Source organism: Rutilus rutilus (genome assembly GCF_951802725.1).
Source record: "Rutilus rutilus genome assembly, chromosome: 10".
In the NCBI taxonomy this organism is placed as follows: Eukaryota; Metazoa; Chordata; class Actinopteri; order Cypriniformes; family Leuciscidae; genus Rutilus; species Rutilus rutilus.
In genome coordinates this window covers 9,240,947-9,266,569 of record NC_140215.1, presented here as the reverse complement: position 1 = coordinate 9,266,569, position 25,623 = coordinate 9,240,947, and the positions used below count along the sequence as shown (strand labels likewise).

The following is a 25,623-nucleotide window of genomic DNA, read 5'->3' as shown; positions in this document are numbered from 1 at the left end:
AGGCCATATTCTTCTATCGACAGTGAACATCCTTCTATTCTCCTTTGATTGAAAAAAAAAAAAGGTGGAGCTACAATTCCATGTTAGGCATGCAAGACAACAGCCACGCATACACAAATGAGATAGTGCCTAGCTATTTTTGAGGTAGCCTTGTCCCCGGGCATGTCTTGCTGTGCCGTTTATATTGTGGAACTATGAACTGCCTTAACCAAATATAATGCTGAGAATTTGTGAGAAGTCTATTGATGGAGACCTAATGGCTAAACCATTATAACGATGTTGAAGTCCTCACTGTGAAATGCATTGCCAAGGCGAAAAGGGCTTTAGGAAATACACTGCTCCTCCATTAGCTAATTGAATCTGAATGGTTTCTGTGGATGCTTCCTGATGCTTTTACCAGCGATTTGATCATACCCAAATAGTCTCTGTTTAGCACTCTGAGGACAGCAAACAAGAGGAGAGTCTAAACTCTCCTGATTCTCAGATATACACATGAAAGCTGAATTTGAAAACACCCTAATGGATTACATACCTTTGTGTTTTAAGTGTTTGTTGTTTTGTGAATATAGTAATTCCTAATTTTAGGGCTTGGAAGCAAAGCTAATGGATCAGCCAGGAATAGTTGCAGAGCTAATGGATCAGTTGGTTTCATAGCAGCTAGTGGTTTGAAATGGCTGTGGTGACAGTTTTATGGTGGGAGAACTACAGAAAAATTTCCTTTTGTTTGTGTTCTTGTTTCGAAACCTTTCGTTACTCTAAGGCCAGAAAAGACGCAGTCACACACTTTCACGGGGTAAAGTTGCTCCATTAATTTCATTCTATTCAGACTTTTACAAATGTTTATGTTCACTCAATATGCCATATTTCTTTTTTCTTTTTTTTAGCAGGCCTCACATTGATTTGCCGCCAAAATAGGGCACTGCAGTACATGACAGGGAATTGGAGTGAAATGTCAGTCGCAGTCCTTTAGTCCCATCCTTAATTGGTGAGTCTGACTGACCTTTCAGTCTGGGCAATGTCTCAGGAAAAACAGTCAGAAAGTGTGATATCCCCTACCAAAATCGAGTTAGTGGGATGCAATGGAGATGGAGAAAGTATGGCCATTCAAATAGATTTTGTCATGTTTTTAGGATCAGCTAAATATCACACTAATGAAGGTAACAGTAAAGATTGTGACCCATACTTAAAGGGACAGTTCACCCCAAAATTACAATTCTGTCATCATTTACTCACCCTCATGGTGCTTCAAACCTGCATGCTTTGGGCCCCACTGACTTTCATTGTATGGACAAAGATATTTAAAATATTCTTCAAATTACACTACCATTCAAAAGTTAATGCCATTATTCAGCAAGGGTGCATTCAATTGATCAAAAGCGACAGTTAAAACATTTACAATGTTACAAAAGATTTCTATTTCAAATAAATGCTGTTTGTGGCGAGCAGGACGAGGCCAAGGGCCGTGGGAGGGCCGGGGGTCATCCATGAGGGGCTGCTGTCTTTACTTACATTTTGTATTGGTTTATTTTATTATTAAAGTCTTTAAATATTCGCCGGTTACTGCCTCCTTCTTCCCATTACAACGAACTGTGTTAAACTGTTCTTTTGAACTGTCTTTATCAAAGAATCCTAAAAAAAAAATGTATCACAGTTTCCACAAATATATTATTCAGCACAACTGTTTTTAATATTGATAATAATAAGAAATGTTTTCTTGATCAGCAGAAAGATGATTCAGCTTTGCCATCACAGGAATAAATTACAGTTTATAAAACTATATACAATATTACAGTTTTTACTGTATTTTTGATCAAATAAATGCATCTTTGGTGAATAGAAGAGACTTCTTTAAAAAACATTTTAAAAACGTACAGACCCCGAACTTTTGAATGGCAGTGTTTCTTCTTTTGTGTTTTGCAGATGAAAGAATGAAATCTATACAGGTTTGGAACAAGTAAATTATGACAACATTTTATTGTTTTGCATGAACTGTCCCTTTAAGTTTAAATTGTTCACCATATCAGCTTTCGGTCACAAAGATCAAGTTCAAAGTGCCTGTATTGCATGCAAATGTCCTCAAAAGCTCTCCAGAAGATATTTCCTTGGTAAACTACTATGTCTGCATGGATCTGCTCTTTAATAAACTGTGAACTCACTTAGAGTGTATTCGTGAAAACCTGGTTTCTTTTTTCTCACCATTGAAGCTTGAAGACATTAGATTCTTACACTTGGTTTCACAAACATCAGTTGTATTAGAATCACATAATATCTCAACGGCTTCTGGTAGACTGTTTAATAAGAGCTCATGAGCTGGGGTTATGATTTCTGTAATGTGAGTTATGACCCTAATCTGACCCCGTCTGTGAACCCTTCATAAATCAGGAGGGCTAAGACCAATTAAGCTGGGATCGTTTACAGGGGATGACACCCTCCGAATGAGAAAGTGAGAAAACATGCCCCAATTACCGGCCGGTGATGTCACCACTCGCGGTCAGACACGCTTGATTCTTACATGATGTGACAGATGCCCCACTGTTCATGTGAAGGATAGCGCTAGCTTCTGTGGCAAACATGCAGAGCAACCTCATGATAGGGAGGAGGCATAAGCTTCACAACACAAAATTAATTCACCGGCTTTGACCGATGATTTCCATATTGCACATTTCATATTTAGATATGATAAAGTATTTCCCTTTATTCATTAGCACATCAGTGTAGCCGACTTGTATTTTCTCCACAGAGAGATTTAGCAAAGGAAGAGAGAGTGAAGGTTAAGCCAAAGGCACAGTAGACTCCATCTGCCCCTGAGGTATGTTTATTCGATTAGAGTCACACTGGGATGAAGAGTCTAAGAGATAGTTTCTCATGTTTGATTTTGCCCATACATACTCCCCTGAAACTGGCCTAATGTATCTTCAGGGGCAGATAAACCTAGAGCTGAAATTTCACAGTTAAAAGCAAAGCGTGTGTCCATACTATGAAAGTAAAATAATGGCAAATTTTTTTGAAACAAAAAAGCCTGTTGAATTGCACTACTTGAAAAAAATAGGCATTGCATCAACCCTGCTTGCATTTTAATGCATTGTATTTTTAGGGCTTACATTTTTATGGGCTGAAATTCAGCATGGTTGAATATTTAAGCTGTGAATATTTCAATTCAAAACATTTCAAACACATTTTCATTATTAAAAATTCAATAATCCATATTCACCTTTCATAATTCACTTATAAAAAATTCAAACTGTTTAAAAATACAACCTATAATATTCAACAGGCAATTTTCGGTCCATTTTATTTCGCTTTGCAAATTCGCTTCCACAAATTCAGTGGCTCAAATTCGACAGTAAATTCAACATTTGACTTCAGAGAATGGCAGGAATATCAGTAGATTGCCGATTGATATCTCCATAGCTGTTAGTGGACCTCACCAGCAGGAGGTGCAAGCGGCTGTTGATGAAGAAAACTATAGAGCAACGGGTGAGAGAGTCATTCATTCATAAAAACGGATTTACAGAAATGGAGCAAGCGTAAGTATTTGTGATGATTATCAGGGCCAGAATATATATGGAAAAGCTGATAAAGACACAAACGCTGTGTTTACAATCCTGGAGAATGACGTGTATTGGGGGAATCTCCAGTTGTGCAGCACAGCCGCGATATAAAGTTAAGAAAACTAAACAACCGAGAGAAATATATGTCTACCTCGGATTTAACGTTTTATCTGTACATCAGCATCGGGAAATAACATTATAATCTCGTTCACGGTAGAGAAAGCTGCTTACATAACTTTGACTTAAATGTAAACACAGCTTTTGTGTCTTCATCAGCTTTTCCATATACAGTGGGGATAACAAGTATTTGATACACTGCCGATTTTGCAGGTTTTCTCACTTACAAAGCATGTAGAAGTCTGTCATTTTTATCATAGGTACTCTTCTACTGTGAGTGACGTAATCTAAAACAAAAATCCAGAAAATCACATTGTATGATTTTTAAGTAATTAATTTGCATTTGCAATTTTTATTGCATGACATCAGTATTTGATACATCAGAAAAGCAGAACTTAATATTTGGTACAGAAACCTTTGTTTGCAATTACAGAGATCATACGTTTCCTGTAGTTCTTGACCCGGTTTCCCTGCAGCAGGGATTTTGGCCCACTCCTCCATACAGACCTTCTCCAGATCCTTCAGGTTTCGGGGCTGTCGCTGGGCAATACGGACTTTCATCTCCCTCCAAAGATTTTCTATTGGGTTCAGGTCTGGAGACTGGCTAGGCCACTCCAGGACCTTGAGATGCTTCTTACGGAGCCACTCCTTAGTTGCCCTGGCTGTGTGTTTCGGGTCGTTGTCATGCTGGAAGACCCAGCCACGACCCATCTTCAATGCTCTTACTGAGGGAAGGAGGTTTTTGGCCAAGATCTCGCGATACATGGCCCCATCCATCCTCCCCTCAATACGGTTCAGTCGTCCTGTCCCCTTTGCAGAAAAGCATCCCCAAAGAATGATGTTTCCACCTCCATGCTTCACGGTTGGGATGGTGTTCTTGGGGTTGTACTCATCCTTCTTCTTCCTCCAAACGCAGCGAGTGGAGTTTAGACCAAAAAGCTCTATTTTTGTCTCATCAGACCACATGACCTTCTCCCATTCCTCCTCTGGATCATCCAGATGGTCATTGGCAAACTTCAGACGGGCCTGGACATGCGCTGGCTTGAGCAGGGGGACCTTGCGTGCGCTGCAGGATTTTAATCCATGACGGCGTAGTGTGTTACTAATGGTTTTCTTTGAGACTGTGGTCCCGGCTCTCTTCAGGTCATTGACCAGGTCCTGCCGTGTAGTTCTGGGCTGATCCCTCACCTTCCTCATGATCATTGATGCCCCACGAGGTGAGATCTTGCATGGTGCCCCAGACCGAGGGAGATTGACCGTCATCTTGAACTTCTTCCATTTTCTAATAATTGCGCCAACAGCTGTTGCCTTCTCACCAAGCTGCTTGCCTATTGTCCTGTAGCCCATCCCAGCCTTGTGCAGGTCTGTAATTTTATCCCTGATGTCCTTACACAGCTCTCTGGTCTTGGCCATTGTGGAGAGGTTGGAGTCTGTTTGATTGAGTGTGTGGACAGGTGTCTTTTATACAGGTAACGAGTTCAAACAGGTGCAGTTAATCCAGGTAATGAGTGGAGAACAGGAGGGCTTCTTAAAGAAAAACTAACAGGTCTGTGAGAGCCGGAATTCATACTGGTTGGTGGGTGATCAAATACTTATGTCATGCAATGAAATGCAAATTAATTATTTAAAAATCATACAATGTGATTTTCTGGATTTTTGTTTTAGATTCCGTCTCTCACAGTTGAAGAGAGTGAGAACATCAGTATCATGAACTATGATAAAAAAGTGCTATGACAAACTCACTTTGTAAGTAGGAAAACCTGCAAAATCGTCAGTGTATCAAATACTTGTTCTCCCCACTGTATATACTGGCCCTGAAAATCATCACAAATACTTATGCTTGCTCCATTTCTGTAAATCCGTTTTTATGAATGAATGACTCTCTCACCCGTTCCTCTATAGACCCCTTCAATGTTTGTAAACATCGAAAGCCTAGGTTGGGTGCGCGCACAGCATGGGTTCAGAAAAATGGCGCCGCTATTAGACCGGCATATTGTGTCAAGGTATGCTCTGTCTTTGCCACCACAGGAACGGGAACAGTACCATAATAAACTTGTTTTAGCTAATGGCAATTGTCTGCCTGATCCCGAGCTCCTAACAGAATGGGTAGACAATGTCAGCAAGTGGCCAGATATTCACTGGTACTGCTATCTATTCAGATAGATACTGCTATCAGCTAAGTCTGTAGCATGACACAGGTCACAATTAATGCCAGATATCAAACTTCACCTAACTATTAAATCAGTCTACAGTTTACAGAAAACATTTGTTTACTTACCATGGCTTAACTCTACCGTTGTTGTCACAATGTTGGCGCTAGCCTGCGGCTAACTACTAGCAGCTGGCTACGTCTGTAGCATGACACAGGTCCATGACATTTACAAAACTATTACTACTACCTTTACAAAACTAAAACTACTACCTGCATAGCTTAACGTTATAGGCAAGTGTACAGAAAACTGTTCATTGGTTTTTTTTTTTTTTTATAAACGGGCAGACTGGGTCAATGCTACGATCAAAGAGGCTCGTGTTTAGAGTGCTCACTTCATATCAGGTAAAGTCATCCTTTATCATCCCTTTCTGTTAGATTAAATTTGAAAGCCTGGATTGCATGAACAGTTTTCTGTACACTAGCCTATTCGTTAAGCTATGCAGGTAGTAGTTTTAGTTTTGTAAATGTAGTAATAGTAATAGTTTTGTAAATGTCATGGACCTGTGTCATGCTACAGACGTAGCCAGCTGCTAGTAGTTAGCCGCAGCCTAGCGCCAACATTGTGACAACAACGGTAGAGTTAAGCCATGGTAAGTAAACAAATGTTTTCTGTAAACCGCAGACTGATTTAATAGTTAGGTGAAGTTTGATATCTGGCATTAATTGTGACCTGTGTCATGCTACAGACTTAGCAGATAGCAGTATCTATCTGAACAGATGTCGTCTATTTTTTTTAAACGGATGAGATCCTGCAGGAATCCTGAAAATCTTGACTCCACAACTGGTGCGATTTTCACAGTCCATGACGCAACAAGTAGGCTTTTTTTTCTTGACGAGAAATTCTCTGGTTAACACACAATTCAATGGGTTGGAATGAACTTTCTGACCCCGACCTGCGCACTGTGAACTGCAAATTTTCCTGTGACGTCAACCGTGAAGGGGTCTATAGTTTTCTTCATCAACAGCCGCTTGCACCCCCTGCTGGTGAGGTCCACTAACAGCTATGGAGATTATCAATCGGCAATCTATTGATATTCCTGTCGTACCCGGATGTCAGATGTTGAATATTCTGTCGAATTTGAACCACTGAATTTGTGGAAGCGAATTTGCAAAGCGAAATAAAATGGACAGAAAATTGCCTGTTGAATATTATAGGTTGTATTTTTAAGCATAATGCATATTTTGGCAGTGAAATATAAAAGGTGAATATGGATAATTAAATTTTAAAAAATGAAAATGTGTTTGAAATGTTTTGAATTGAAATATTAACAGCTTAAATATTCAACAATACTGAATTTCAGCCCATAAAAATGTAAGCCCTAAAAATAAATGCATTAAAATGCAAGCAGGGTTGATGCAATGCATATTTTTTTTCAAGTAGTGCAATTCAACAGGCTTTTTTGTTTCAAAAACATTTGCCATTATTTTACTTCCATACCTTGCTTTTAGATATTCTATTGATTTGCTCTGCTATGTGAACAGCATGTATGTTGGCTTGGCATCAGCGGGTTTAGAAGATGTTTGTATTCAAGGGTGAATCCCACAGAACCCAACCTCACCACATTCACCTGTTGATCTACAATGTCCTCATCAAGATGTTACATAACACACTGGTATTGTATTGTCAATTGCTATGGCTATGTCAATAGCTAATTCTGCTATGTTATTGTTTGGACCCATTTTATGGGCATTGGACATTATATTGAATGTTCCATTCATGAGGAAAATTAGGTGATCGAGCAGGCCCACAGGAGTGCTTTGCAACAGACTGAATTTAACTGCAGATATTGGGTGCTTAGCCTTTCAGTGTCGGAAGAAGACATAAACTGAGTGCGATTATTCAATAACAGCTGCCAGTGTTGCCATTTGAGGATGAACTACTAATTTTGTCATTTCTGCAGAACCTTCATTGCTGTGTTACCATGAGAACAATAATAATGCAGAAGCTGTAATTGTTTTGGTCCTGGAGACCATTAATATAATGAGACACAGCAAGAATATCAATTAAAAAAAACGCAAGCAAAATGAAGTAGAGAGCTTGCATTATGCAGTTTTGAGTTTGAAATTAATTTGTATAATTCATACAACTATAATTAATTCCACAAAATGGGTATCTCTTCCATTTATGAAAATGTAATTTTAAAGTAATGTTTTTAAATGTTAATAAATTGCATTATGCCATTTCAAGTTAAATTTAAGGAGGGGAATATATATATATATATATATATATAGTACAGGCCAAAAGTTTGGAAACATTACTATTTTTAATGTTTTTGAAAGAAGTTTCTTCTGCTCATCAAGCCTGCATTTATTTGATCAAAAATACAGAAAAAAATAAATAATATTGTGATATATTATTACAATTTAAAATAATTGGTTTTCAATTTATTATACTTTAAATTATCATTTATTTCTGTGATGCAAAGCTGAATTTTCAGGATCATTACTCCAGTCTTCAGTGTCACATGACATCCAGTCTATCACATGATCCTTTAGAAATCATTCTAATATTCAGATTTATTATGAGTGTTGGAAACAGTTCTGCTGCCTAATATATTTGATGAATAAAAGGTAAAAAAGAACTGCATTTATTCAAAATAAAAAATATATTTTCTAATAATATAAATCTTCTTTACTATCACTTTTTATCAATTTAACACATCCTTGCTGAATAAAAGTATTGATTTATTTCAAAAAAAGAAAGAAAATTACTGACCCCAAATAACTGACCAGTAGTGTATATTGTTGTTACAAAAGTTGTTTTATATTATATATTTTATTTAAATATTGTTGCTCTTTTTTAAAAACATTTGCTTCTTTTTTTTCTTTTTTTTTTACTTTTTATTCATCAAAGTATCCTAAAAAAGTATCACAGCTTATGAAAAAATATTAAGCAGCAGAACTGTTTCCAACTTTGATAATGAATCATCATATTAGAATGATTTCTAAAGGATCATGTGATAGACTGGAGTAATGATCCTGAAAATTCAGCTTTGCATCACAGAAATAAATGATAATTTAAAGTATAATAAATTGAAAACCAATTATTTTAAATTGTAATAATATATCACAATGTTACATTTTTTTTCTGTATTTTTGATCAAATAAATGCAGGCTTGATGAGCAGAAGAAACTTCTTTCAAAAACATTAAAAATAGTAATGTTTCCAAACCTTTGGCCTGTACTGTATATATATATACACAAGGTGTTTATTACAAAGAGAGTTTAATGCTGGTATTTTTACAAATATCCAGTTATCAATTATTAGTCGTTTACTGTCATGGTAGCATTTTTAGATCTCCCCCTACAGACAAATTTTAAATATAAAATAAAGTAAATAAGAGGGAGAGAGAGAGTGAAGGCACTTACTTGTCCTTGAAGAGATGTTGACAAGATATACAATTGTCCGTAATCTTAATACGTTGGAGTTCTGATGGTGACACATAACCTGGGAAAACAATATTATTATATATACAATATATTATTTTGATGGTCCCTTTAACACATTCTGTTGACTATAAGTAACGTTGCACCTACATGTCTACTAACTCTCATCAGAGTGTTAGTAGAGTATTAGTAGACTGGTAGGGTTAGAATAAGTTGATATGTAGTTGCAAAGTTACTTATAGTCAGTAGAATGTCTGTTGAGGGACCATTACAATAAAGAGTTAGCAAATATAAGCATACAGTCTACTAATACTCAAATGAGAGTTAGTTGGCATGTAGTTGCAAAGTTACTTATATCAACAGAATGTTCAAAAAGGACCATCAAAATAAAGTGTTACCAATATATAATATATCCTGGTAGAAAGGAACAAAATAACACACACACACACACACAAATACATTTATTTCTGCATTTGAATTGATGCATTATGAAATATGTGTATAATAGCACAGTAAAAGTTACTGTCAGCTTTTCATTGTTTACACATATGTTCACGAAGGACACAAAATGCACCAATAATAATGCCTGTTTTGCCCACCTTCAGCTCACTATCAAATACAGTAATGCAGTGGCCCCTATGGGTTACCTTCTGCACAACAATTTTGCATATTTCTGTGGATTCAGTTTACAATTTATCAGCGTATGCAATAAAATCTTCAATTGTTGTTATAAGATTCACTGTTCATGACCAAACTCGATTTAATGACTTCTTTTCATTTACGAATGAAAACGCTGAGAAGAGTAGCAAAATATGACAAAAGATCCAGAGAGATCCAGAGAGTGTCCTGTTGCACGTTTCGCAAAATCATGCTTCATGATTAGAGAATTTAGCAAGGAGAAGATTGGAGCACCGGCAGTGCAGAATCGAGCGCTATCCGTGGTTCTGAACTCTAGATCCGGCACTGTCCGCGGTGCTGAACTCACTGAGGCGACCTATTGAAGATGAAACGCTCCTCTGTTCTCATTCCTCTCCGCACTCAACTTAGTAGCGCTGTCTCAGACGATGCTTTTCTGTCTGCTCTGGAGGCGCGAGCATCTCCAATGTAGATAAACTTACTTTCGCTCTGGGGAAACGCAATGCTATCGAATCTAATCTCGTTTATTAACTTGACATCAAATTGTTTTCTCGGCGGAGGTGCCGAAGACCAAATGGCGTTATACTGTTCCACCTGCAGTATTTGGGAGTTGATTTAAATGTCGCGGATGACTAGATGATCACGAGAAGGAAGTACATTTGTACATATGTTTTGGATCTTTTCCCCTTCCTTTTCCATATCATGAGAGGTATCTTAATGATCGGGGAATCATAATTATCATCTGCGTGTCTGGATATGTCATTTCTGAAGTGGACATGATCAGCATTAATTTGTAAATAGCAGAGACATTCGGATTATCTGTTGTATTGGAGTAAGCAAATTTTTTGCACCAACCCGAATTGGAATGATTTTTTTGGAGTTTATCATCATGAAGGTGCACTTGCTCGTTTGATTACGATTCCAACAAAGTGGAACCAGACATTTCAACGCGGTAAGTCTAGTCCAGCCACTTGGCTAAAGGTGTATTCGTGTTTATTGCAATACTTCAATGCAATATTTAATTAATATTGCATGGCCATGATTATATTACTTTACCATTACTATATCACTACATTCAAGGCAGACAGTCTCTGCACAGATACATTCAGCATGCCAGAGGCAGTCATTTTATTATAGACTAGACATTGACAATACTAGACTATCTTTCAGTGTAAAAGGGAAACTCTTCCTTTGAAGTGCTTTACTCTGCCAGCTTCTAAGTGCGTGCAGAATTTTGCTCTGCTGTGCCGTTTATGGTTAATTTCTCGTGCTTTCACGAGTGAAGAGGCATTTGGACTGAAGCCCATTACGCACTCGTTAATGACACAGAAACCGTGTCGTTTCTTCAGGGCTCTTGGAGAAGATGAAATTCAGAGCATGGAAATGTACGGACATGGTCAATGCACATCTATCTGCAGTGAGGAATTAGAAGCTGGGGAGCTACCTGTTGTCCCTGAGAAATAGACATCCTGGCTAACTTTGTTGAGCACTGTCTATGATGCCTGTGATTATCTGGGTTTTTGTTTGTGTTGATTTACTTTGCTCTTCGGGGGCTTTTCCCCCGTACACACGTTTTATTTTTGATGCTTCAAAGTAATATTTTCACCACCTCCACCAGAGACAGCATTTAGGAGGAAAACACACCACGTTTATGTGAGCTGACTCTTCATCCATCTATACGTATCTTCGGCTGATAGTGCATTCTGTATGGGAACAAATGACAGATCTTTACCAGAGATTAACCAGTATGGGAGACCGGGGAGTGCTGTAACACTGGGTGAGTTGCAACACCTTCAGTTTAACAGGGGTGAAACCACTAACATACATGACCCCCATCCTCATGAGGAGACAGTAGAAGTTTTATTTACAGGACAGGCAATTTCACTTTCCTCAAAATAGCTTTTATGTCTGGTTTCTAATTTGATTTGCAAATCAGATCAGTCGGAATTTATTTAATTTGATGTAAAACATGTCTTTTCTGATATCTACATGTTTACTTCGTGACTAACGACAAGATTGGGAGGGTTGTAACGCTTCCCAATGTGTGTGTGTGTGTGTGTGTGTGTGTGTGTGTATATATATATATATGTGTGTGTGTGTGTGTGTGTGTGTGTGTGTGTGTGTGTGTATATATATATATATATATATATATATGCAAATAAGTCTGACTACCACAGCAAATTCATACAAAATAAATTCAATAGGTGTTGCAACTCATACTAGTATAACAGCACTCTGTACCTGACACTAATTTATACAGTTTAGGTTTAAGTCATATAAACTTGTAGCAGATAAATAGCCTACAATAAAAGCATTGGAAGGTTTGAGACAGTAAAAAAAAAAAAAAAAAAAAAACCTGATTAAAACATTGTTACAACACTCCCCATTCATTCGAGGTTACATTTCTCAGTAAACTGTACCATGATCATTGTGACGATCTTTTTATGAGTTAAGATAAAGAAAATGCATGCCCAGTTATCAAGCTACGGGTTGTTTACATTTCTTTCAGTGTCATATTTGCAGCATGGAGACTTACAACTTAAGGGACCTGAGACACTCTCCTTGAATGCGTCAAGACTGCCGCGGCAAAGGATGGGCCCTTTTCTCCCGGCGATTTGCGTCGTGCTGCTCGCCCTGAACGCCGCTGTCTCGCCGGCTTCTGTCGGCCCTGAGGACTATCCCGCCGCGGAAGAGGCCGAGAGAACTGCCAACAATGACATCATTTTCGATGACTACCGAGGGAAAGGCTGCGTGGATGACAGTGGCTTCGTGTACAAGCTCGGGGAACGCTTCTTCCCTGGCCACTCGAACTGCCCGTGCGTGTGTACGGAGGACGGACCTGTCTGTGACCAACCCGAGTGCCCTAAAATTCACCCCAAGTGCACCAAGGTGGAACACAACGGGTGTTGCCCCGAATGCAAGGAGGTCAAAAACTTCTGTGAATACAGAGGGAAGACTTATAAAATCCTGGAGGAGTTCAAGGTAGGATCACGCTGCCTCCCAATTACCAGAATAACTATTGCAAGATTACGAGGTTACTTTATTAATTTAGCATTGCATTGTGTAACCCACAGCCTTTGCATTAATTATTACGTGCGTCTTGCACTACAGCTGAAACTTCAACCATGTACAGTGTCATATCATGGGGACTTTGTTTAAAAAAGGTCCAGGTGGAAAAAAGCCTTTCCATTATTCTTGAATTGTGGGTGGATTGTTCTTTAAAGAGTTTGAATTGTTTACTCAAGTCTACAAATTTCACATGTCTGGCTCAAAGACAGCGTTCATGACAATATGAATCTTGCTTGCTATGTCCTCAAATACAGTATATTAGTCTGTGTGGGTGGGTCCGTGTATGAGTGCAGTATGGATATTGTGGGATAGTTTTGTTCTTGTTTTACTCCAGCTCATCATGATAAGTCCTATCCATCACTATCAACTGTAATTTGATTAGAACTGTGCCACAAAAACAATCCACTTGACAGAGCAATCCATTTAAAAGTGGCATGCATTTTCTCTTGACTTTAGATTCTAGTTATTTATATTGATCAGAGGAAGAAAGCAAGCCAATCAATCATACAACAAAGCACTGAAGCATTCTTAAAAAGACCCATCAGCCATACACAGATACATGTTGTGTTGCATGACGAACCATTCTACTAACTGGAGACTCAGAAGACATAGAATTGACAAATATATGAGGCATTCAGTATTTCATGACCGCTTTATCAGATCTAACATGTTGTTGTAAGCTCTTTGATGAGGAACAAGAAGTTGCCTCATATTGCCACATCTATTTACCATAAGTAGTCTATTAAGCAGCTGCATATAGGCTACTATATTTCTGTAATACTATATAATGTAGGCCTATATAAAACATAACATTACTAACATCAACAGGACCCTTGTTTACGTGGACTGATGCATTTCTACATGCAGGGATGCAGATAGCAGGTGGTACATATATTATTTTTACATACCAGAAAGACTCTCAGAAGTATTAGTTCCCAGCCTAAGCCACACAAAAAGAGTGTTTTTTTTTTTTTTACATACAATGTCAGAGAATTGAAACTTGCAACACCAGGAAAGTGACTGATGAGATCACAACAGATGCCCTTGATCACAGAATTTTTACTTTCATCAACAAAGCTCATTTCCAGGGTTAACGTGGTCTGTTTCAGCAACTGCAAACTCTAATACAAGTTTTAGATATCAACAAAGGACAAAGCAATAAATCATCAGACACAAAATTAGTCTTTGGACTTGCAAGTGCACCTCTTAGATTAGAGTTTCCAACACATGTTAGCACCATTTATGAATTTCATCTCTCTTGAGAACTCTAAATGTATGTTTAACATGAATTTTAATACACTTATTTTGATCATTTAACATTTATTTATAATTTAATAACATTCAATATTATAATTTGGATAGTTATTTGTAATGATTAATCACACTGAGCAAAATCCTATTTCAAAAATGATATTTTAAGATAAACATCATGCATTTATTAAGGAGAAAGAACAGACAGAGCATAAGAAATGTTCTTCGACGTTTCTTATAATTTATACTTCACTGGCCACATTGGTAATTATGCGTTTAATCTTAATTGTGATGCTTTGGATCTTTTTCGTGGATTTGCACTGCATGTATCCTGAATCTTCTCTCTCCAGAGAACAAGATATCATTAGCATTCATCTCATGCTCACATCTGATTCATTGAGTTTAATCTTGAGATAATGTAAATTCAGGCCTTTTTAGGCAACCTGTCTCCCAACATTAAATGTATTGCAAATATTATTATCTTAGACTATGTTACCAGTAGATAAAATCCAGAACTATGTTTAATATCAGGATTACCGTGGGGTGGAAGGTCTATGTAATTTAGTCTCACTCCGGGTGATGAATTTCCCATCCGGCAACATCTGATATATTATCACTCACAGTTCTGTTGTATCAACATGGGGCTGGCCAGCTTTTGACAAAATCAGCATTTTATTGTAATACCTAGTGTTTTCTTTGAGGTGTCAATCTAAATTCAGTTCCACAAACAGTACCTTGGCCTGTTTCTCTATAAACAAAGACTGGGTATTAAGGTTTTGAAGTCAAACTCGTGCCAATCAAATTAAAATCTGTAAAAGCTGGCAAGGTCTAAGAAATCTTTTTGTGGCTAACAAGAAGGTTAAATGACATAAATGGCATTACTAGGGAAAGACTGACAAAGCCAAGCAGTTTCTTTTAATTAGGGTCTCTAAGACTTTTAAATCAAATCCATCTTTGTTAGGCGGCTGATTAGCCCTGTTGTGATGCAAGCATATGGTTCAGCTAGACGTATTTGCCTAGTCTGTTTGATAAAAAGATCGGGTCCATCAATACAGCCTCTCACCCGCATGTTCTCTCCAACCTTGAGTGGAAGGACCACTTACAATCTTTTATTACCTTTAAAACCGTTTATCTGACTCTATTGATTATCTCCCGTCAGAAGAGACCCTGACTGAAAGCCCATAAACAAAGCGATGCAGTTCATAACCAGCAGAAATCCATTTTTGATCAGTTTCTGCTCTGAATTTGAGTTGTGCATTAAGCAAACGAGGCATCGTCGCTCAATAGTGTCCAGTGAGATCTCTTTGAATTAAAAAGCAACTACTGAAGTCCAGCTGTGAATGGGAATCAAAGGGCATCACGGCTCTTGATAGCTGATCCAATTAAGAGAAGCCGACAGGGTAACCTTTGGTGTGGGCCACATTGGCATTTCCTCAGCCTTTCTTTAGCGAGGACTGTATTTACTTGTCTCGGCAGGAGTGGGAGGAGCCCCACAGAGATATGAATCTTACACGCGGAGAAGGCTTTTCACTGTAGAATAAGAAAGACCAATCAGTCAGCAGAGCTTTTTGTTGTTTCTAATCACTGCAAATGACAGCTGAGCGACGGATTTTGAAATGAAAGAATCGAAGTGCATCATCAAAGCGATTCACGTTGACCCGTGTGTAACCCAGCTTGGCCCGGACGGTTATGTGGTTTATTAAATGTCATGCTTCCCAGGCTGAGGGTGATTAAAAGAGCTATAGGATTTATACCAACTGAGTTGATCACATCATTTCTAAAACATGGCAATAGCTCATCCAATACATGTCTTGATTTTTACAATGTTCCAGTGAAAGTTCAGGAAGAGCATGCTCATACAATTCTGTCAGTCGAAACCCTGAGAGAATAAAGTATAACAGACAATTACATCACTTCTCTCTTCCTGCACATTTTCTCTCTGTGCTTTGAGGAGGAAGGATATATTAGGAAGCCTTTTATATTTAATATAAAAATACAAGTTTGCAAATACAGTGGCTCCAAAAAGTATTTGGAAATGGATCATTGGTTTGGATCATTTAAAAAAACAAAACAAGCAAATGCATACATATACTACTGTAAAAAAAAAAAAAATGGGGTCAGTAAGAAATTAATACTTTTAGGATGCACTACATTGATCAAATGTGACAGTAAAGACATTTATAATGTTACAAAAGATTTCTATTTCGATTCAAATGCCAACTTTCTATTCATCAAAGAAATATGTTATATTTTCACAAAAATCACTATTTTCACTTTATTTATTCTATATTGTTTTCAATATTGATAATAAGAAATGCATTTGAGCACTAAATAAGCATATTAAAATGATTTCTGAAGGATCATGCGACACTGAACACTGGAGTAAACAGTTTTAAAACATATTAAAATAGAAAACAGTTACTTTAAATTTATATATTTTACAATGCTAATGCTAATGTTTTTACTGTATTTTTAATCACATGTCTTGGTGCCTTGGTGGAAATAAAAAAAAATCTTACAGACCCTAAACTTTTAAACGGTAGTGGAGAACTGGCCCAGTCGGTTAAGTTAATAATAATAATAAAAATAATAATAAAAAAAATAGTTTACAGATATACTACTTGGTTTACTAATGCAATGAAATTGTCCAAATACATTGTGTGGCCACTTTACACAAGAACAAAATATACTGTACTAGGAGTGTAAGAACATATAAAAACAATATGATTATAACATTAATGCCCAGTTTCACAGACAAGACTTAAACTAGTACCAGATTAAAATGCATGTTTGAGCTGTCTTAACTGAAAGCGACTTGCACTGACAAATCCTAAAATATGTCAATGCCTTGTTTTGTCACAAATGTTTTTTCAGGCACATTTATAAAAGCTACTTAAATGTCCTAATTTAACTAAGGCCTAATCCTGGCTTTATCTAAGCCCTGTCTGTGAAACCAGGCCTATATTTGGTGATTTTAGGGGGCAGTGGGATTGGGGTTCTGGGGGGTAGTGGTTCCTATTCTGCTATTGTGTTATATTCACTAAGAGCTCTGAAACTTACCCTCAGTAGGTGTTTCACCTACAGGGTCCCCCAGCAGCCGTGGAAGGGAGCCACTCCACCGCCGCATCCCCAGCCACATCTCAGCTGCAAGCAAGAGACCTGAGCTTTATGGTGAGTTCAGATCCCAGGCAGAAAGGCTAGGGCCGGGATGTGAGCTCTGAACGATCCCGTCTGTGTGCCTGGGATCACCAGGAAGGGGAATACCTGTGAGAGGGGGTGAGAAAATGAAGTTTTAAGGGAATGGCCAATAGATAATGCATGCAAAATAAAATTAGACATATCCTTTCAAAAGCTTATATCTGGGTACCCTCATTGGATTTTTCTTGCTGAATCCTCAAGCATTCAGAGAAAAGCATGTTTTGTAAATGAATCAGATAACACTCTCCATTCCTCAAGGTTTGGAATTGTCTTGTCATGAGTATCGCTCAACGCTTCAACAAAAGAACAGTGCGTCCGTTTTGTTCAGCATCTCGAAACAGACGGCTGCGCATTTTTCATGCTGAATATTCAACGAGGAAATGTCAATTTAAATTCCATCAAAACCAAGGCAGTGCCCATCACTGTCAGACTGCAACTTTATTAAAACAGATATGTAGAGAAATCAGTTTAGAATTTCCGCTTAGAAATGTTTCAACTACGACGTCTCTTTCTCTCTCTTGCGCACACGTACATGCAAAATAAGTTGCCCTCTCATCTGCATATGCTACAGTGAGCAGTAATTAGTGACTGTACTCACTCAAACTCTGACACCTGTGAGAGGAAATAGCTATAAAAAGCACCTGAAATGAATTGCTTAAATTGATTTTCCGATCCAACTGCCTGAGGAACAGCATGGTTTTAATTTAAAACACTGATTAATAGCCAACAAGTAGGCCAGCGGAAACTGGAACTATGAAATGGTTTCAGCAAGTTTAATCTTATAATTCCAAATGGTTCAAGTGGAAATTGGTGGTCACCAGCTTCAGTATCTTGATTTTCCCACCATCCTCTCTGTCTTGTATTCCCCGATCCTGGTGTTGTTTTAACATAGCCACATAGGAATGCAACCTTTGCAACCCACCGTGATCTTTAACATTTTCGGCACTTCGCATAAGCCTTTTAGTCACCCTCATGTCTGGAACTGCATTTCCCAGAATGCTGTCAGAACGATGTAGCTCAACATCTATGCTTAAACTCATTAGCATCTGATGACTCAAGCTCTGCATCTGAGCCATCAGTGGCACCATTAGTGAATATAACTGGTTTTAACATATTTTTTTTTTACCACTTTAGAGCCAGCATGCCCACACGATTCAGTGGTGAGGCCCCATTGAGGAAATACTATCATTATTTACTCACCCATATGACCTAGTCCTAATACTACAGGCGTTTCCAAAATCTTTTAATCACATGAGCCATACAGAAATCAATGTAATCGGACAACAGTACAAAAATATCACACGTTACCCTTTGCAGTTACAAAATACTGCTCATACTGTCATCTGCCTTTCAGTAAATGTGTTCATAGTATTTATACTACCTGCAGAATGCCAAATATATTGTTCAGCACTCTCTCTTTTCTCCTGCAGTATATATACTTGTATATATATTTATACAGCAGTAGTGAATGCTATAAGATTACATGGGATGCATGACTTCTCGTATGTTTTCCTAGAAGTGGACCTTCTTCTAGCACTTATACTGTCTCTGGTACAGTTTTTGTCCTTAATAATGGATGGCAGTGCTCTTCTTTAGAAAAGCATCATCCCATCATCCGCCACTGATATACAGTATCAGTCTATATATATATATGCTGGCTTTGCATGTTAATAAGAGACAAGAGACAAAGTAAATGAAACCACTTTTGGTCACACATCAAAACGAATCGCCAGTTGCCGTGGGAGCAGTGCTATGAACTATGGTCCCTGATGTGAACTGAACTGAAACGTTTATAGCTTGAATAATTTAAAAGCCCTTGAATGAATGATTGGCTGATCATAGGACAGGCCTACATGCGGACCATGTCGGTCGGTCTTTCTAAACTAAAAAATGTATCACAAAAATTAATGCACTATTTTTGAGAGCACCCAAAATGCATATGCACCTAAGTAACAATAATTCATTTTGAATGAATTTATTTAATCTTGACTTAAAAAAAAAATCTGCTTAAACCAGCCTGACCTGATTAGGTTGGTCTGGTTTGTTGGTTTATGAGACATTGTCAAATTAAGAAAATCTAGCAGGTAAACCAGCTGAACACCAGCTTGGCCAGACTGGCTTAAAATCAGAAATTGGGAAGGGAAATTGTGCCCTGAAATTACTCAGTTTTGTTCCTTTCATTTGATTTGCTTACATTTTTGTTGGAACCATGTTGTTGAATAATGTCTAATACCATAAGTAGATAATCTTGGAAAATGTAAAGCCTTTACAATAAGAGTGATCCAGGCCTAGTTACTTAAAAAGTATTTTCAGCAGAACATGATATGAACCACTGAATGAATGTAATGGATACTTTGTAAGGGTGATTTTTTTGTAGTACTGCATGTACACTTTGAATCTCATAATACCCATTTAAGACACTGCTCAAGTGCCCTTTAGCAAAGCAAAATGTTCAAGATCATAGTCTGTTCTTAAGCGAGAATGTTAATCTCAGTATTCTCTACAATATAGGCAATGAAAACCAGACGCTTGTGCCCACTGCTGCCCATTGTATGCTTTTTTGCCGTGTGTTGGCCCTCCGAGGAGTCTGGCACAATTACAAATGATTTGTATGGGCAAGTTCACAAGCCCCTGTCCCACTGGACTGAATGCTGTTATCAATGGAGAACAGAGGATTATTAGTGTACGTGCCACTTACACAGTGTGCAGAGACTAAAGGCCATGACCTCTGCCAGGACAAGGGTTCCAATCTCTGTCTGTCCCCGAAACCTTCAGCCCTGTGTGATCCATGCTAGCATACGCACGAGTCAGTGTCACCTCTGTTTAAAAGATGAAATTAATTAATTAAACGGGTTGTACCATCCCATAGTTTTCAAATATGTCCCAGTGCTACAATTTAATACATTGTCAATGTTTTTTTAAGTCTGTTATGATCACCAAGGCTGAATTTATTCTTCATTTCTTCTTGTTATCGTGTTGAATACAGTCGTGCTGGAAACCATGATACACCTTTTTCAGGATTATTTGATGAATAGAAAGTTCAAAAGATCAACATTTGAAATAGAAATATTTTGAAACATTATTAATGTCATTATTATTACTAATGACTGTGACTTTTGATTTAAAAAAAAAAAAAATCTTACTGACCCAAAACTGAATGAAAGTTCATTCTAAATGCTTGGTTTGTTTTGTGTCATTTAGAATTAGTTTTTCATCAGAAAAAAAAAATAAAAAATTCTAATAATGGTGCAGCAATTCCCATGAACAGAAAAAGCAGAAAATGTGTATATTTGTGATAAGAATTTGTGCCATTCCAAAGTAATAAATACTCATTATTTCATAGACATATTTTTTCAAATAAAGGGAATATTTATCATTTAGTTAAGATACCTAGTTTGCTTGTTACTAAACATTTAAAACAAACATTTTGATTCAAAAAGATTTGATGGCACTAACCTGACAAATGCTGGCAAATTCAGTCATTATTTCTTCATCAAGCGGTTGCTGAATCAACCCAGTACTTTGGGCTGACTGATGAAAAAAAAGACAGAGAAAGGGTTTTACAGTTCTATGTGCAATATACATCAGAAAAGGACTATGGCCAAGGCATTTATATAGAATCCTGTATATATACTGTATATATATATATATATATATATGTATCTGACATATATTTTTAACTGCAGAAACTCAAAATTCAGCTCTCAAAAATAACCCAAAGTGGCTCAAAAATTTTTTAGATCTGGTGACTGTGCAGGCCATGAGAGATGTTCAACTTTACATTAATGTTCATAAAACCATTCTGTCACAAGTCTTTCTGTGTGTATTGGTGAATTATCATGCTGATACACGGCACCCCCTTCAGGGTGCAATGCTTGAACCATTAGGTGTGCATGGTCCTCCAGAATGGTTCGGTAGTCCTTGGCATTGACACAGTAGTCAATGCCATTATATTGCAGCCCAAACCATCACTCATCCACGCCATGCTTCACTCTGGGCACGCAACAGTTGGGTTGGTAAGCTTTTTTGGGGCTTTTCCACACTGTAACTCCCACAGATGTGGGAAAGACAGTGAAGGTGGACTCATCAGAGAACAATACATGTTTCACATTGTCCACAGCCCAAGATTTGCACTGTTGGCATCAATCAAACCGACATTTGGCATTGGCATGAGTGTTTGGCTATAGCAGCCCGACCATGAATATTGACGCTGTGAAGCTCCCGACAAACAGTTTTGGTGGAAACAGGAGAGTCGAGGTGCGCATTTAATTCTGCAGTGAGTTGGGCAGCTGTAGTTTTATGTTTTTTGGATATAATCCTGGTTAGTACTTGGACATACCTTTCAGACAGCTTCTTCTTGCGTCGACAGTTACTACTGTTGGATATGGTTTGTCCTACATGGTGGTATAGCTACCGACATTACCCTGGTTACCATAGCTTTCGATACACCAAAGACATGCTGTCCTGGCCACAGATGCACCAGCAAGACGTGCACCAACAATTTGTCCTCTTTTGAACTCTGATATGTCTCGCATTGTGATGTATGTATTGCAGTATTTTATGTGAATCTGCTTACTGATGGAATGTCCAATCAGTGAAGATTGCCCACCAGGCCGCACATATATAGGTACGAAACCTCCAACACTAATATAGTGCCAGTGTTTCAGTTTCATTGTCCAACCCCTGTATATATCCTGTTAGCATAAAATTTCAGTCCCCATGTTGCATAATTTCTTGCAAAAATAAACAATTGCCATAACAATGACAAAGTTGCCTCACAATTGGCCTCTACCTGGGAATCATTCAAATAACTTCCACACTTTCTGGAGAGGAACCCCAGAGATGAGGAACCATTACTATAAAAGACTGCTGTGAAAATGAAGACTAGAGAACATTCCAAAATTGCTACTGTGGAAGTTAAACTAAACACATAAATTAGAATAAGAGTGCAAAATAATATGAGAGTTTGAACGTCCCAGTGGACACTGCTGTTTCAATTATCAGGATGTGGAAGATACATCAAACCACCCAGACACTTCCTTGAAAAGGTCGTACCTCAAAACTCTCTGTGTGAACATAAAGGAGACCTGTGAGAGAAGCCAGAGAGAGCCTATCGATCACTTCGAAGGGGCTACAGAGTTCAAGAGCTGAGAACAGAGTAAAGGTGCACTAGTCAACCAAATCTGCACAATATTGGCCTATATTGTGGCACAAATGGGGAAAAATTGGCTTTAAGTGAAAAAAAAGAAAAATTTATAAAAGTTTATAAAAAATACTGTTAACTCATAATAATGCCAGCACACTTGATTTTATGATTTAAGATTTCAGCCAAAATGTTAAGCTATGTGGGAAATGCAATTTTAACACTGCCCACCATCAAACATTATCATAGCAATTGTGAAGTAGCATCATTCGACTTGCCTCAACAGCCAACATAATGGACTAAAAACATACCTGAACTGTGTGGGAAGCTGGTACACACTCTACATGTAGCCTAGTATTTGAATGTGACCACAGATTTTATGTTTTAAAACAGTATTAAAAAACAGGTGACAGATTTAAATATTCTACAGAGCCATTTTTTAGAGTTTCTGAAATTATCACAGAAATCCACATTTCTTTTGGGGTACATGTAATATTCAGCAGTTGGAGGAGTGTAAAAAACAACAACCAATCAACCAACCAACCAAAAAAAAAAAAAACAGACATGCAATGTTGAAACTAATCACCTATTAATTTGGGCTATATTCTCTGACAAGTATGTACTGAATGGTACAGTCTCAACTTCTTGGTCACTGGTTAGATACTGTCTGATGGAATTATTGGTGATACGAGATACATACATGAGGGAATTCCTCGGTCAGCGCCAGGTCTATCGTGCAGTCGTGAATTAGCTGAAGGCAATCAATCGTTTCATGTTCAGTGTGAAAGCTCCATTCATTGGGGTTTCGCATAGCTTTATCGCGTCGCGCTCAGTGTGAAAGGGCCTTTACTGTATACTTTAAGTGTGTTCACACTTGTAGTTTGGTTCGCTTGGTTCGTTAGGTCCAGAAAAAAAAAAAACAAGGAAAAAAACATTGGTCCTGGTCCGCTTAGCATTCAGACTGGTATTTTCATCATCGAACCTAAAGATACATAGGGATTCATTCACAACCTGATTGGTTTGCTTTCATGACGTATTGCCTATTTTGAGATGGAACTTACAGAACATGCAAAACAATGGTGTGTTCTGGGCTAAAGGCGCTCGATGTATGTGCGTAGCCTACATATGATGGTATTTTGATCAGCTGAGAACTTTTTGAAGAGTTTATAAAATGCGTAAAGGAGTCAAAACAGCTGCAGGAATCCCTCCGTCACACACACAAACAATCTGCTACGAGGAGACGAGGTCCTGAGACCTGTATCGAACTGTGATGGGCAACATCGCGACTATGACGAGAAAAAACAGGTATGCATGAGCATTCTGTCCTTTTTAGGGTCTCATCTTCCTGTTTATGGTTTGTTTACATTTCTTTTGTCCATGTTGCGTTCATATATCATTCGAACCGCAAAAGAGTTTGTTTGGAAGTGGACTGAGTTCCATCTTTTCAGCGGCCTCGGTCCGCTTGTTTGGTGCACACCAGGGTTCAGATGGCAGCTTTCACACTAATTCAAATGAACCGCACTAACAGAGCAATCGCAAAAGGGTTCGTTTTATTTAAACCAAACAGGCCATAGACTCACAAATAGGGTCAGTTTGGATTTCATGTTGACTTCCATTGTGGTATCTTACTTTAAGAGTCTCTCACAGTATCATATTTCTCTGTCTCTCCAGCCTTCGCCCTGTGAATGGTGTCGCTGCGAGCCAAATAACGAGGTGCACTGTGTGGTCGCTGACTGTGCAGTACCAGAGTGCGTCAACCCAGTGTATGAGCCAGAACAGTGCTGCCCCATCTGTAAAAACGGTAAGAACACCCTATTTGCTATTATGGGTTTATGGAGAAGATGAAAACACCTGCTAGGTGTACTTTAAAGAATTCCTTAGAGTTCTCTCTCTACTCTCTCCCAAAGGAAAGCAAAATTAATCTGCTGACTGGCATGTATCAGATTTCATGAAATAGCCGTTATAGTGTGATATAAACAGACAGCTCTATGCACAGGTTGTTTAAAAACCACTCAAACTTTCTATTAGATCTCAGTTTTACCAGCAGGCGAGCTCTGATTACCAATCCTCTGCTCAGTTACAGGGGAAATTTGGTTCAGATAAACAGTGTCCCATTGATTAAGACCATGCTAAGAAGGATTAATTGGCCAAAGGGGACTCCTCTCTCCTGTGACTTGATGCACTATAGTCAGCAAGACCCAATTCCAAAATTACAATTATCGGATTCCAATGGCTCACTGGATGGCCAAGGGCAAGAGATATTCCTGAGTCAGTCCGATACTGTGCCACAAACACAAAATGTAAGCTCAGTGAATCAGTGGGATGAATAAAATGTTGATCGGTACTGTGCTTATAGGCCAGGCAACCTAGAAGCTTGCACGACTGGAATGTTACTGTAGATTAGGCAGCAAAAGGTAAATGCTAACTTTCATTTAAGATTAGGATAATAAATATACAAAATATTACAATTTATAATAAATATAAATAATGTGAATATGGTGCACATATATTCATTTAATATGTAAAATATTGAAATCGATTGTAATTAACAAATGAAAATATTAAATTAAATCAGTCAAATTAATAATAATAATAATAATAATGCATGGTCAACATACTTGGAATTGTGACTTTTTCAATGTGATAACATTGTTTTTCTACACTGATAAAATAAAAAATACCGGTATATATATTATCTTTAAATACTGGTTTTGAAAGAACATCTGCTTTTAGATAAAGCTTTACGGGGGTAAAAATATATGACAGTATCAGACAGCTAACCTTTTTGTTGACGTTATAGATTTTAACAAGCTAAAATGACATCAAGTTTGCAAATTGCAGCCGAGTTCCTGTCTTCAGTTTTAAAGAAATCTTGACGCTCTTTAGAGCGCCTCAGGAGACGTGTTTGAAAATAGATTGGTAAAGAAAAATCATATCTAATCTTCTAAGTGCAACTTTAAAATCTATGAAATTCCCTCCTTTTTCCCTTCTGGCACATGTTGACCTAAATTCTCCAGGATCCACATTACAATCAGAAGTGTGGTGTAAGGTATTGTTGC

General features: G+C 37.9%; 1 protein-coding gene and 1 long non-coding RNA gene across 3 annotated transcripts in view; one reads left to right on the top strand and one right to left on the bottom strand.

The window, feature by feature from the left end:
• The first annotated feature begins 10,272 nt into the window (after nt 1-10,272).
• Nucleotides 10,273-25,623, top strand: part of vwc2l (von Willebrand factor C domain containing 2 like) — a 31,617-nt gene continuing 16,266 nt past the window's right edge. The window contains exons 1-3 of one of the 2 annotated variants that reach the window (XM_084421178.1): nt 10,273-10,855; nt 12,413-12,885; nt 24,236-24,365. In XM_084421178.1, the coding sequence (XP_084277304.1) occupies nt 12,496-12,885; nt 24,236-24,365 (520 nt within the window). In that variant the 5' untranslated portion in view covers nt 10,273-10,855; nt 12,413-12,495. Of the gene's footprint in view, nt 10,856-12,378; nt 12,886-24,235; nt 24,366-25,623 lie in introns of those variants that run through there. The other variant, XM_084421179.1, reaches the window with a different exon arrangement.
• On the bottom strand, nt 14,465-20,233 carry LOC311298353. Its single transcript, XR_014628944.1, has 3 exons — nt 20,120-20,233; nt 17,284-17,487; nt 14,465-15,753 (listed from the first exon to the last, which is right to left on the bottom strand). It is a non-coding gene; the product is annotated as an uncharacterized lncRNA (long non-coding RNA).